At 25.8% G+C, this 14,040-nt stretch overlaps 1 protein-coding gene across 1 annotated transcript; it reads left to right on the top strand.

The window, feature by feature from the left end:
• The first annotated feature begins 945 nt into the window (after positions 1–945).
• On the top strand, positions 946–12,983 carry LOC111636204 (ubiquitin-like protein 3). The gene is made up of 5 exons (XM_023381406.1): positions 946–1,286; positions 9,799–9,907; positions 10,188–10,274; positions 12,439–12,516; positions 12,612–12,983. Exons 1-5 carry the CDS (start codon positions 1,248–1,250, stop codon positions 12,674–12,676), a joined length of 378 nt encoding a protein of 125 aa, XP_023237174.1. The 5' UTR covers positions 946–1,247; the 3' UTR covers positions 12,677–12,983.
• Positions 12,984–14,040: the final 1,057 nt, after the last annotated feature.

Here is a 14,040-nt window from a genome sequence, read left to right as displayed (position 1 = left end):
ATAAACCTTGTTGTTAATAAGGTAATAACAAGAGTAGATTACTCTTGTACTCTAAATAATACTTGTTTGTACAGCACTCAACAGCTGTAATGTAAAAATAGACAATACAGTGTAGGCTATTTGATTTAATAAGAATCTTAATTAGCTTTAATAAAATGAATTCCTTCATAAATGTTAATAAAGTAATACTATATAATAATTGATTGCTAGTGATATGATTTATTATCGATCTAAATTCTTTTACTTGGCTACAGCACATTTACTATGCTTAAAAATCCCACTTAAAACCAATATAAACATAGGATGATACAGCCAGTGTAGCACAACGATTGACAGCAGCGCCTCTTGCGGCAACCTCCAATATAGGGACATAAAATAAGCTCGATTTCGACACTATATTTTCTAGCCACTGTAACAGATCTAAGAAGCTGTATGAGTGTTTCTAAAATATTTTTCTTTAACTTTAGTTAAGAAAACACGGCAAATAATCATCGGTTTGATGATAATAGTAATATAATCACTCGAAATTCCTAAAATATTTGGAGAAGATCGGAAACGGGAAAGGTAGATAGCGTTTTCAAGATGGTGTATTCGGTAGACTCTCAAAATTATCTGTATAAAATGTGAAAATTCCTAATATATATATATATCGATTTAAATTAAACAAATTAATCTTTTTATTACGCATTTAATACAATAAAACATACAAAAAATTATATTAAAGCGGATCGTTCATAACACATCAAAGCCGCCATTTACGGAAGATTGGCGTTTAGTGGCGCGTATTCCTTAATAACTAAACGAATTAAAATTGTTAATAAGTACGGTTTATATTAAGTAACGAATTAACGAATTCAAAAATATAATAATTATTATTATTCTTATTATTATTAAAAAAAAAAAAATAGCTTTATCGATTTTCTACGGCAGATGTCGCTGCACATCTATCGTCTGCTACCTAATGAATAGTGTTGACAATAGTCGCCATTTTGCTCTAGAAAGTCGGAGAGAAGAGATGTTCGCTTGATCATCGACCGTAAATATATTCTAACGTTTAAATCCGTAGTATATTAATCATTTTGACTTTCCATCGTAAAAAAGCGAAGAAACGTGTGGTATTTCTTGTGTTATATTAACTGCGTAGAGCCATTCCCTTCTGCGGTATAAATTGAAATTAAGATGATTTGGTCTTTCTAAAAGAAGTGCTCGCAGGCTTAAAGTGGATAAAATAATATTTTTTATCGAAGATGAACAGTAGAATGGGACAGAAGATTCCTAGTGATAAGGTAAATCGATTATACATTGATTAAATTACATACACCTCATTAATTTATTATTATTATAAAAAAATGGTCCATGTTTTATACATTTAAAAGGAAATTCACACAGAAAATGACTGTACACACGCACACAAATTGGTATAAATTAAATATTATTCTCATTAAGTGAGAATAATAATTAATTTCATTTTATTTATTTAAGCATACTGGTTTCACCACCATGGGTGAAACCATTATGCATAAATTATTAATAATACAAACTTATATAAGTTACAAAAATCAATACACAAAATTAAGAAAAAAAACCATAATTAATGAGTTATTACAATGTCTACAAATTAAATTGACGTATAAATGAACTTATATACAGTACACATACTTCTACACAAATTCAATGAAATCAGATAAGTGTAGTTGCAAAGCATTTGTTTGTATTCCCAAAATTCAATTTTAAATGGAATTATTTAAAAAATTTACGAATGGAAAAGGTTGTGTTGAGAAATTTTGAAAATTTTCTACTTTTATAAAATGTTTTACATCGGTTCAGAACTTCCATAAGTGGGTTAATTCCTTAAAAGGTCGGTCAATTTGTAAATGGATCATGTTTCTCTCTATAATGTAAGACATTATACATAATTAATTCGATGGAGAAATACTTAAAAAAAAATTCATTTCATAAGTTTAATTTTAATATTATCGACGAGAATTTAATATTTATATACATACATACACGTAGATAAACAAATATACCGAATTTAATATTTTTATTTTGTTTTTTTGGCCTTACAAAAGAAGTTCTGTTAACTATAATACAAACTATACATTATTTTATTGATTGACCATTGTTTTTACTCATTTTTAGAAATGAAGAGGTCATCTTGATCTTGTTTATGTCTGCTTGAGGAAATCACAAGTCGGTGGCTATCATTATAAACAGTTCTGTATCGATATTTGATCAATGCTTTTGTTGATAGATTCCACCGAAAAAAATATATATTCGCCGTAATCAAAGTTTAATTCCTGAAAATAAATAATAAATACACGTTTATTTTTATAATTGCACGTTACTTAACGTTGGGGATTAATAATATATTTTTGAAGAACGTCGTTTTATTACTTCGGGAATAATTTTATTTTATTAGTGTAGAATAGAATGACTTCATAAATCCTTGACACTCTTTAATAACTAACTCGTTAGAGAATTTGCATATTGTGCCTCAGTGCGTGCTATTTGTGTATTAACTATTTTTTTATTTTTCGAATTCTTTTGACTAAATGCTGCTTGCCAACTGATCGAATTAATTATTTATTTTTTCAAATGTACAAAAGTACTGTATACAAAGTCACCCACATCTGGTATTTAAATAGATATCACGATACTATTTCAAAAGCACGCAAGAATATATATATATAAATACTAACTTACATATTATAATAAATATTACATAAATTTAAATATTAGGTCAAAACTCTAACTTCGACAATAAAGCATTGTTTGCGTTTACTGTTTCGGTTCTGGAAGGAAAATTATTCTTAGAAAAGCGTATTCACACTATTTAAAAATGATTATTTTTTCACTAAGATTTTTTTTTAAGATAGCGTTATTAAATCATACATACGCACAGCTCCATGTAGTTACGTAAGTAATTTAACCTCTTTAAGGTCAGATGTAATTAATCTTAGCCTGGATTAGTTGCAAGAATGTGTTTACAAATACCGATTTTTCTCTTTAGGATTATATTATTATTATTTACAATTACATAAATAATAATCGAATCTTACAAATGTTCGTTATAAACGAGATTGAAATGATTGCAAAATAAAGTTTAAAATGTTGTTAAGTGTTGATAAATTAATTTAAATTTTTGATTTTACGATTTATAATTTGAAATTCCGGAAACCGTTTCGAAGATATAAATATTCTAAATAGAAATATTTTATCATTTTTAAATATCTGAACATTAGGATATTGCGATATTTGTCCGGTATAATGGAAAATGCAAGTATTTGTGCAGCAGCAATATCGTCTTCCTGCAATAATTAATAGTTAAAAAGACACACGTTCTGGAACACAATGTTCATTTTATTTTGCAATGATTCATAATGCTTCCTGTGACCGACCTGCTCTGTTATCAAACCGTGACCATCATTTTATATCTTCCTCGCATTATATTCTACTCAGAAAAAAGACATTTTAAAATATTTTTGATATATTTAAAGTTTATACAGCGTAAATTTTTAAAAAAATATTTAGACATTTTTTATACGCTTCTAGATTTAATTTAAATATTTAAAAAAAACACGAGCAATTTTCCTGGTACGAAATGTATTTTTAAAATTGCATTTATATTCAGTTTAAAATATAAATATATTAAAGTATATAGATCAAGTTTCTTTAGCTAACAGTCCGGAAATGTTGTCTAGTGCGTACGAAAAAGCATACGATTTTTTTTAAAATTCTCTTTGTAAAGAAACAATAAGGGCCTTTCAAAAATATAAGAAGTTTACATGTGTTCCTCTTCTGGATACCGAGAATTCTCGTAAAACTCAATTCATTATTAAATCAAGTTTGTTTAATTCTGCGAATCGAAAATTTTCAAGTTAAAATATTATTTACGCGCAATATTAGCGTGCGTAGTTTTTTTTTTTTTTTTAAATCCGTCGATTATAAAATATAGAAGCCGTATCAAAATAAATATAATTGAACCCTGCCTTAAATAAACAGAACTTTAGTAACAGAATATATAGTACTTGACCCTCTTAACCTTCACAGAAAATTTTCTATCCTAGTTTCATAAGTTTGAACTGTAGAATACTAAAGAGCATTTAGCAATTGTGATAAGTAATAAAAACATTAAAAGGCATTAAGTTTTCTTCTTTTTTTATGTTTTTATTTTGTTTTTCTTCGACGAGAAAAAACACTTAGTCGTTTTTTTTTCTCCCCTTCCTTTCTCGTAAAAATTATTTAATGCGATAAGTTCCTTATACACCCCAGGAAACGTTATTAAATTATGAAATCTTGCATGCGTGTTGCTTTAAGTTAATAATGACATAATTATCATGTTAAACGTGATAATTTCGCCGTTGCAAGTTTTAAGTGCCACATTTACTTCAGTACAGTACTTTTAAGATTCGGATTTTCGGTTTTTCTGTATGATTTTGATTAAAATTTATCATCTAATATATAAAAATATATTTTCGAAGCGAATTGCAAGATTGATAGCCTGAGTAAATATCTTATCCGGCGAAGTTGTTTTACTTTTATTATACTTTACTTCTTATACTTTTGAATATAAATTCGCTTATTTACAAAGGAAATCGGATTGATAGAAAATTTCATAAAAATCTATCAGTTCTTCAGGTTTTCAACCAAGTTATGTAGTTTCAATGAGTTCATAAGAAAAATTACAGCAAAGCAGACTTCTAGATTCTTTTATTATTATTATTATTCCGTTAGTATTTTATGGAAAGAGTTGCTTCTAATCTTAAAACTCTTTCCTACGAAGGATTTCGCAATCGATCCGTTTGCTGTTAAGAAAAAAGAAATTTTCTTTTATTGCCAAACAATTCGGTGAAGCCACAAAAATTACTTTCTCATTCTACGTAGAAACATAGGGAAGTAAAAGTAAAAAAAGTTTGCTTTCGGTATGATCCAACATCGAAAACGAACGAAGGCGAAATAAATTAATGGTTTTTAGTATTTTAAATCGAAATCGAAGATTGTATTTTTTTTTTTTTTTGTACAAATAAATTTATGGTCATCGCAAAAAGTATTTATATACTATTAATATTATATTATACGTTTAAGGATAGCTAATGAATTAAGAATCGGGAGAAAATGCTTTTGTTATCAAATCTTAATTTAGGAATATGAAGAGTCTAGACTTTTTTCCTCGATTTTCTTTTTCATCTCAAAGCTTAGAGATGAAACAGGAGTAATTCTGTTGATCAACTTTTTCTTGTGTGGATAATGTTATTTATGTTTCTAGTTCGAGCAATAAAAACTCAAACTTTCCAGATTTGATTAATTTTCTATGTGTCCTATCGCTAAAATGATATTGTAGGCCTATATACTGTACTGTATATAACTATGTTGTTGATGGATAACCATTGGAATTTTTTTTTTTTTTGTTTTTGTTTTTTGAGAAACAAAATTAACAGGTGTTTTATCGTATCAATCATTTCTTCTTTTAAAATCCACTTTTCTTTTTATATATAGTATCTAAGACATTTACTGCTCGAGATTGTTTACTTTGCTGTGCATCTATAATTCTTTTTTTACAACCGCATACAACAGACTGTAATAAATTAAAGTTTAATTTTGATACTCCTAGGAATTTCTTTCTTGTTAAATGTTGTTTAGAAACAAGAGTGTTCGAATAAAATAACAAAATATATAATTTAAATTAAATTCAGAAAAAGTTCAAATTAAAAAAGAAAAGATAAAACAGGCAAACTTTTAACTTGTTTTTGGAGATGATAATTTTTTTTTCCTTTTTAAAACGCATATTGTTAAACCTGATTTAATTGGGCTGTAAGGATATTTCTGGTAACTAACTTCGATTGGTTTAAGAAAAGTAATCAGCCAACCGATTAGGAAAAAAAACCCTTGCCCACCCGAAAGGTGGTTGACCCTTAAGGTTACCGTTGTAACAAACAGGATCCTTTTCACTTCCTGCTCTTTCCTACTTCATGAATGATTGAGATTAAGGCGATTAATTTCACCTAACTCTAATTTTTATTAGATTTGTTACCGAGATAAATGTTGTTGTTTGAAGAAGTTCGGAAGGACGTAATGGTACTTATGATTGTACCTAGCATAATTTAAATCCACGGTTACAGTCCTAGAGAGAAATACCCATCCATTTGAGATATTATCGATTTAAAAAAATCATACACAAAACCTTTACGCACTTGTAAATATGCGAAAATGCTCGCTCCAATAGTATTTTCTTTTTTTACCGATTTAAAAAAAAATTCAAGGAGTAATTATATTAGCAAAGTAAGGTAATCCAAGACAAAGTGGTCGATAAGTTGGATAGATTTATTTTTCAAATCGTTATGCAAAATGACAAATCAATTTATTGGAATTATAATTTTCTAAGATTTCTAAAATCGAATTAACTTCTGAAAGCAATGGAAATAGCATATCTTTCACAGATAATTGATAATTTCATCGAAATTGTTATAAGAATAATTTTCCCATCGGAATGAATGACATTTTTCTTTTGTTGCTTTGTTATGCAAAAATAAACAGGACACGGAATTTTTTCAGAATTGATAATTATTTTTTTTCAAAGTATATATTATTTTAAAATCTCCATAGATGAAATAAAAATAGTAAGATTGATTTTTAGCAAATATTTAGATTTATGTTAGATTTTGTAATGTTTCTTATACGTTGGGTCATTGCTATTGATCGAATTGTCACTTTGAAAGGCTGCGATGACCTCGTTACTCACAGTCAGGTTTATGTCGCATCGAATATCCTATTGAACAGGACGTAATAGTTTCTTGAAAGTTTCCGAATGGATGATTTCTAACCTTAGGAAATATTATTGTTTTGCCCGTACACTCTCTCTCTGTTTATCTGTTTTTTTACCCCTCGTCCTTTTTTAATTTACTGTTGCATTTTGTTTTATGGAGAAGAAAGTTTATTGTTCACCTTTCGAGCGTATAGTTTTCATTATACTCTACTTATGCACGAAACCCGAGCTTCAACTATCCCAAACTGGCGCCACCCACTCTCAGTTGTTAACCTTGAGTTTCATTGCTCTTCCGTGTCTTAGAAATAACTATTCGATCAAGTGAGATAGAAGCAACTGCTATGTCATCATTCTCGCCAACGATATGCAAGATTAAATATGCAAATCCTATGAACCGAGAAGGGATGTAGATTCACTTCCAATAACAATAAATACACTTTGAATATAATATACACATATATATTAAGGTCGCTACGCCTTAAAATATTAAATAGAGATAAATGGGTAATTATGCTAATGGAAGTAATTATTTGGCTAGAAAATGTAAAGTTTGTTAAATCTAATACAAGTATGAATGTAATAGACGGTACTGTAATTTAATTTATTTTACTAATATCCGATTTCCTGCTCGGAGCAAAAATTATTATAGACTTGTCGAGAATTATCTGTATCTAAGGTTTTACTACTAATGGAATTGATGTTTTTATTCCTTTTATTGTTTCTGGAACGGAGTTGTTTTTCTTGTTTTTTAATCTTATTTTTTATCCTAGTCAAAACACAGTTATTTTCTCTAGTATGTGACATAGTGTAAGTGTAGTGTGTCTACACTGTTCTTTTTAGATTCTTTCCTGTTAAAAATATATTTTTACTCTTTCTTGCAAACTGTACGGTATAATGACGTCCTGTATTTTTCTAAATTCTGTCATGTAATTGTTCCATCACTGTTTAAAGCACAATTAATGTTACTAGTTGTATAGACGCAAATATTCAAATTAACAGTAACTTAATAGTTTCATATTGATTTACAACCACATCACCTATATGAATATAAATTACAGTAGTATCTATCAAAATTACATGATTAATTCGTACCTATCGAATTTATCGATGTTTAATGAAGGAAATTAGCATGTACTCCGGAGGAAATATAAGTGTAAACTTTATAAGAAAATTAAATTAGATTTTAATTATGGTTAATTAACAATTTAAGCCTTTAACGAATCTCTTGTGACAATTTAGCAAATTTACGTTTCGAATATTTGCATATTTGCCGATTTTTTTTTGTCTGCAAAATATTTATTCATGATGATCATTAAGTGTAACTTGTAATAAAAATTGGTAACGTATATTACTCCGAATTATCGATTTACAGATGAAAATTAAAGCGTAAATGTTTGATTTTCGCAATATGTTAATGGGGAAAAGAACATTGTCAGGTGTCGTCACTTAATGAAATTTCATCAGCATAAACTAGGAATCAATTTATATTCCGTATGCTAATCTAACATAGTCTATTTATCGATTTCTATTATGCAACATAACTTCGTTAATGAGCTCATAAACTTTAATGACGCATATGTATCTATTCTCATAGGAAATAGTCCATTATAATCCTCAAAATCTAAACTCTGAACGATTCCGATTATCTTTAACTGTATCTGATCGATCTCGTTGTGTGTATGTGTGGAATGAAGCATTCAATCAAAAATAGTTCACGAAAGAGTCGATTGATTTTAGTGCAGATTTATAGCGATTTAAAATCTCACATTTAGGTTCTTCTATAAATTTTAAAACTTTTAAATTCTAAACGAATTTATTACAAATAAATATTATCTATCCACGCGCAATATTCTTATATTTAAAAAGCATCAATATACAATGCACGTACGGTATAAATTTACAGTAGGTCCTATATATATATTTAAAGAGTACAATATGTTATTGTGTCTGATATTTATATTGTAATACAAGATTTATTTGTTATTCTGTTTAAAAATAAATATGATTTATGCGCCATGAAATATTAAAATTTGCGTTATTTTAGCATCTTATTGAAGATATTAAAATTACAATAAACGTCAGATTTGCAGGACTGTAAGTAAATTGATGTATTACCGAGAAAAAGAAGATTCGTGTATAATTTGATATCATTTAATAATGCTGTATTGAAAGAAAATGATACCGTGGCGTGTTTCAAATTCGTGACGATAACGTACCCATTATGTGAAATGTACAAAGTTGATATCCTGACAAAATGTCTGGCCATACTTTTTCGTCCTGACTAAATAAAGGAGAAATCCAATAAATCTTTCAACTTTTGTTTTACAATGAAAATAATTCATTATTTAGCTATGTAAAAATGAAATGAATAAAAGGTTTTAATTGATTGTAAGAATTGATTTATTCAAATGACTTTTATTTTAATATATAATATTTAACGATAGAATTGATTAAATTGAACTTTTATAGCAAGTTAGAAATTTATTAATGGACATCTTAATAAAATTCCTTCATATTAAAATTTAATAAAGAGCTTATTTTATTGCAATCTATTAAGCTGTGTAATATAATAAAGTTGCTAATAATATCAGTTTTATTTATAGAATTTTTATAGTTATAAGAATTTTATAGTAAATTTGCAAAACTATAAAGTTATATTTTCATATAATGTATCAAAAGAAAAAGTTTTTGAGTAAAATATTGAGATCTCTCATATTTTTTTTTGTACATAAACATTAAAATTTACCATTTAAATATATAAAGAAGTAATTTATATTTTTCAATTATGGAAAAGAAATGTTGAAATATTAACCTTAAATATCAAATCAAAATGTACATTATTCAGCTAATTTAAGTTTTCTATTAATAATAATAATAATAATAATTTATTATTATTATTTTTAGCAATTGATTTAATATAAATTTAAAATAAATCCTTCCCATTTGTCTGTATTTTATATTATTATCTAAAGTTTTGTTAAAATAATTTGTTCACATTAAAATTAATAATAATAATTTTTTTTCATGTTTAGATTAATATGAAACTCATTCTAGCCAGTGGAAAGAGTCGAGAATTTCTCTTTGCACCAAGTGATTCGGCAGCAGATATAGCTCAATATGTTTTTGAAAACTGGCCTTATGGTAAGTTACATATGAAAGAACTTTAAACATGACTTATCTAAGTGTAATAATAGATAAGGTAATTTCTTATCTCAGCAAATTCAAATTTGGTAAAACCCTTTTAAAAAAATTCTTTTTTGAATTGCATAGAAGAAAGTAGTCCATTTTTTTGTTAACATATAATATATACAAATATATTTTTTGCATTAACTATATAATAGTTTGTGCAAATATTCTTAAAATATCTTTGAAGACCTATTTTGAAGATTTTAAAACTTTTCACATTTTCTATAAAATATAGAATGGGCTGATGAAGCTGTACCAAAAGCTGAAATTTTGAGACTTATATATCAGGGACGATTTCTTCACGGAAATGTGACTTTAGGAGGTGAGTTATTTAATTTTTCATTGTAATTATTATTACAGTTACTGTAATGTGACTAAAAGTTCTTTTTACATAAAATTTTTTACTATATTATTGGTTATTATTTTTTACTATATTATTGGTATATTATTATTACTATATTTATTACTATATATTTGCTATATTATTATGCATAAAAAATATAAATTTTACAGTAAATATAAACTTATTTTTTGCATTGAAAATTTGATTTGAATTTAACATAGATATAATTAAAATGCTCTAATATTTTCTCTGATTCCATTTAGTTTAGTGAAATTGTTTTTCTTGTCTTTAAATATAGTTTAGAAAAATATGACGGGGGAAAAAAAGACGAAGTTATAGTCTTTTTTTTTATTGTCTAGAGCATTCTACAAAAACAAAATAATGGATAGAAATAAAACAATTTTAGGAGTAAATTTTTTTTTAATATTAAAAAGCCATATTACATTTTATTTTGAAAACATAATAATAGTATAAAACTTTGTCAATTTTTACTTAGCTATCTTGAAATTTGAATTGTTTATTGTTTAATTATTATTAATTTTTTGCTGAAAATACATATTTGTAATTCCATAAATTCATAAATAAATTATAAATAGGATTTATTAACTTTTAATAAATCCTATTTATAATATTTAAACTTATATAAACCACAAGAAACTAATCCTGTAGTAAGTAGCGAAAATGAAAATGCTTGCTTATATATATTGTACAAACATATATATTTATTAACTAAGATATAACAATAACAAAAATTATTAGCACTACTAATTTTTTTGTAGCATCCAAGAATCAATTTTGTATTATGCTACATAAAATTGTTTCTCAAATATTTTTTATATTGAATGACAACTGATTAAGTACTAAGAAATAATACCTAATTATTAATGTACTGTACAATGCAAATATTGTGATTATATTAGGCATAATTTTAGATAATGAAATGTACAAACTCTTAAAAACAAGGTACTAAAAACCAAATAGTATTGAGCGAAACCTGCTTTAGTTTATTCAATATTTATCTTATTGACATCTTCAGGATATCAAGAATAGTTTTAGTTTTTATCAGATTCAAAAATCCTTTGAATTCATCAGTTTTATACAGAGTAAATGAATTATTATTGATACGATTTAATAAAAAGAATAAAATTATTATTGTTTATTTGAATTATTAAACTCAATCTTAATATCATCATCATTATACTTGCACAAAACTGGTACAGACAAGAATAACAAGGTTATTTAGTTATTAAACTTCCTACATAAATCATTTAAACAAAAGATGTGTATTACTTTTATTAAATAAATGTATCATTCAGACAAATCAGGTAATTAAATTTGCCAATGAAAGACTTACTTTAATGTTTTTAGGTACAAAATAATCTTATTAACTTAAGAATCAACTCCATTCTTTCAGTCATCTCATTAATATTCCTCTTCTTTCACAAATATTTCTGAATATTTCAATATTAAGTAATGATGATTAAGTTAAGCACAAAAGCCAAAATAAGTTTTCTCAAAATTTTAAATCAATATTGATGGCTTATCATTATTGAAATCAATACTGTAATGTCTTAATTTTATAATTAATTAATTCTAACTTTCTTAAAAGATCAGAATTTACAGTTAAGTTCTTTGATGACATAAATATGCAATAGCTGTAAACAGTTTTTACATTACATGGCCATTTATGTGAGAATTTTCCATACATATAATGCTTGCTTTTAAAACCTGAATTTGGGAGGAAATAGGAATGTTTTAAGTGTAGGCAAGGTCTGTCAGGTTTGAAATATTTTCCATATAAAACATGATGTTAACTATAAAATCAAAAGTTAAATGATTTTTTACAGAAAACTAGAAATAGAATCAGTAGGAAGCAAATATTTTTGAACAGTTTATAAATTAATAAACAACAGTCTAAATGAATAGGACAAAAATATAAGGAGGGGAAAAAAATTATATAAATATTTCTTTATACAAAAAGATGTTGAAAATTTTACAAATATTCACTCTAGTGTTTTATTTCATAAATATTTAGAAAAAAATTAATTAAAAAGTAGAATCTAAACTTCTACATTTAGTTTAACAAAAAATAATTATGTAAATTTCTGGGATAAAATGTTTAAAAGTTTGAATTTTGTTACAGCTCTCCAGTTACCTCTGGGTAAGACTACTGTAATGCATTTAGTACCTAGAGAAAACTTACCTGAACCAAATTCACAAGGTAAAAACGAAATGTTTTAACTTAGAATTTCTAATTTTAAAACAATAAGCAAATTTTTTTTTCAATGTTATAACATTCATATTTTTTTTTTCCAGAGCAGAGACAAAAGTGCAAGGAAAGAAGCAGTGGTTGTTGGATTGCTGTGTGTTCAATATTATAGACAAATAATATATATATACATATATTGTGTGTTGATGTATTGATCTTGTGAAACATTTAAAAAATCCAGATACTAAGGAATAGTAATTATATTCATCTGTACATTCCACTTGAAGATCTGATGTTCTGTAACAAATTATGCTGAATCTTAATCCATCTACTTTTATTCAGACATAGACAATAATGGGTGTAGTAAAGTTTATCGAGTAGTAGAAAAGTGCCCATCGTGTATATTCTGTTTTAAAGATTTTTATTTAATCTTACTTTGGACTTACCTAAATAAAATGCAGTTCTATATTACATACAAAGAAACAGTATAAAATTCCACAATATTTTACATAACAGAATTTATACTCAATAGAGAGATTTGTAAAATTTCATTTGTCAAGCTTGTAAAAAAAATTTAATGGAGATTTTGAACTAGCAATTTTGAGAATCTTCCAGTTAAGATTTTAGTTTTATCATTTTATATATATACATATATATAAAAATATTTTTTACAATAATGTATATAGTAAAATTTAGAGAAAAAAAATAATTCAATTTCTGATTTTGTGAATCTGGCAATGTTCACAAAAATAGAATTAGAAATGTGTTTATTATAGAGATTTAAAGTAGAACTCTCTTTAAAGTATTTTATTGTATAGAAATTTGACAGATACACTGAGAACGTTATAGAAAAAAAAATAATAATAATAATTATATATATATTGAAACTGTAACCAACATTTTCTAAAAGGTAAACTATTCATTACATTATTCTTAATATTTGTTATTTAATACAGTTTTAATATTCATGTTGATACAATTTAAATGTTATTAAAATAATCTTAATGTGAATATATTATCTATAATAGCAAATAAAAATTTCATCAAATATACATTTACTTATGTTTCATGTGAGCAAAAATCAGCATAATTTACAATAAATACAATAACTTCTGTTTCTTTCCTTTACTAGAAACAGTTTTAAATTGAAATTATATACAAATAATTTTTTCAGAGAGTACATTCACAATGTTTTATGAAAATTTTCTGTTGTTTTAAGCATGGTAAGACTTTTTTTCTTTTACATTTAGTTTATATTAGCTATATTTATTTATTATTATATATTTAATTTTTATTATCATCATGTTAAGAACACACACTAAATTGCTTTTGGAGCCAATTCAAACATTATTTTGCCATTATTTAATGGGCTATAAAATAGAAAACATTAAGTGATATATTGATGAATGTGTATTTTAAGATTATTTATTTTAAATATGCTTAAACAGGTTCTCTTTAATATATATTATTTTTAATTCTAAAATTGTTTATACGAGTAAAACCACCATAAATTTGACTTACGATCCATTTAACACA

Source organism: Centruroides sculpturatus, unplaced genomic scaffold (genome assembly GCF_000671375.1).
Source record: "Centruroides sculpturatus isolate CEXI.00-Female unplaced genomic scaffold, Cexi_2.0 scaffold1102, whole genome shotgun sequence".
Classification (NCBI taxonomy): Eukaryota; Metazoa; Arthropoda; class Arachnida; order Scorpiones; family Buthidae; genus Centruroides; species Centruroides sculpturatus.
This window is presented reverse-complemented; position numbering and strand designations above follow the sequence as displayed.

Excerpts from the sequence above, each read along its gene's own strand:
- LOC111636204 (XM_023381406.1), top strand. The coding sequence starts at position 1,248 with ATGAACAGTAGAATGGGACAGAAGATTCCTAGTGATAAG. Across the intron at positions 10,275-12,438 it reads CGGAAATGTGACTTTAGGAG|CTCTCCAGTTACCTCTGGGT; the intron begins GTGAGTTATTTA and ends ATTTTGTTACAG. Across the intron at positions 12,517-12,611 it reads ACCTGAACCAAATTCACAAG|AGCAGAGACAAAAGTGCAAG; the intron begins GTAAAAACGAAA and ends TTTTTTTTCCAG.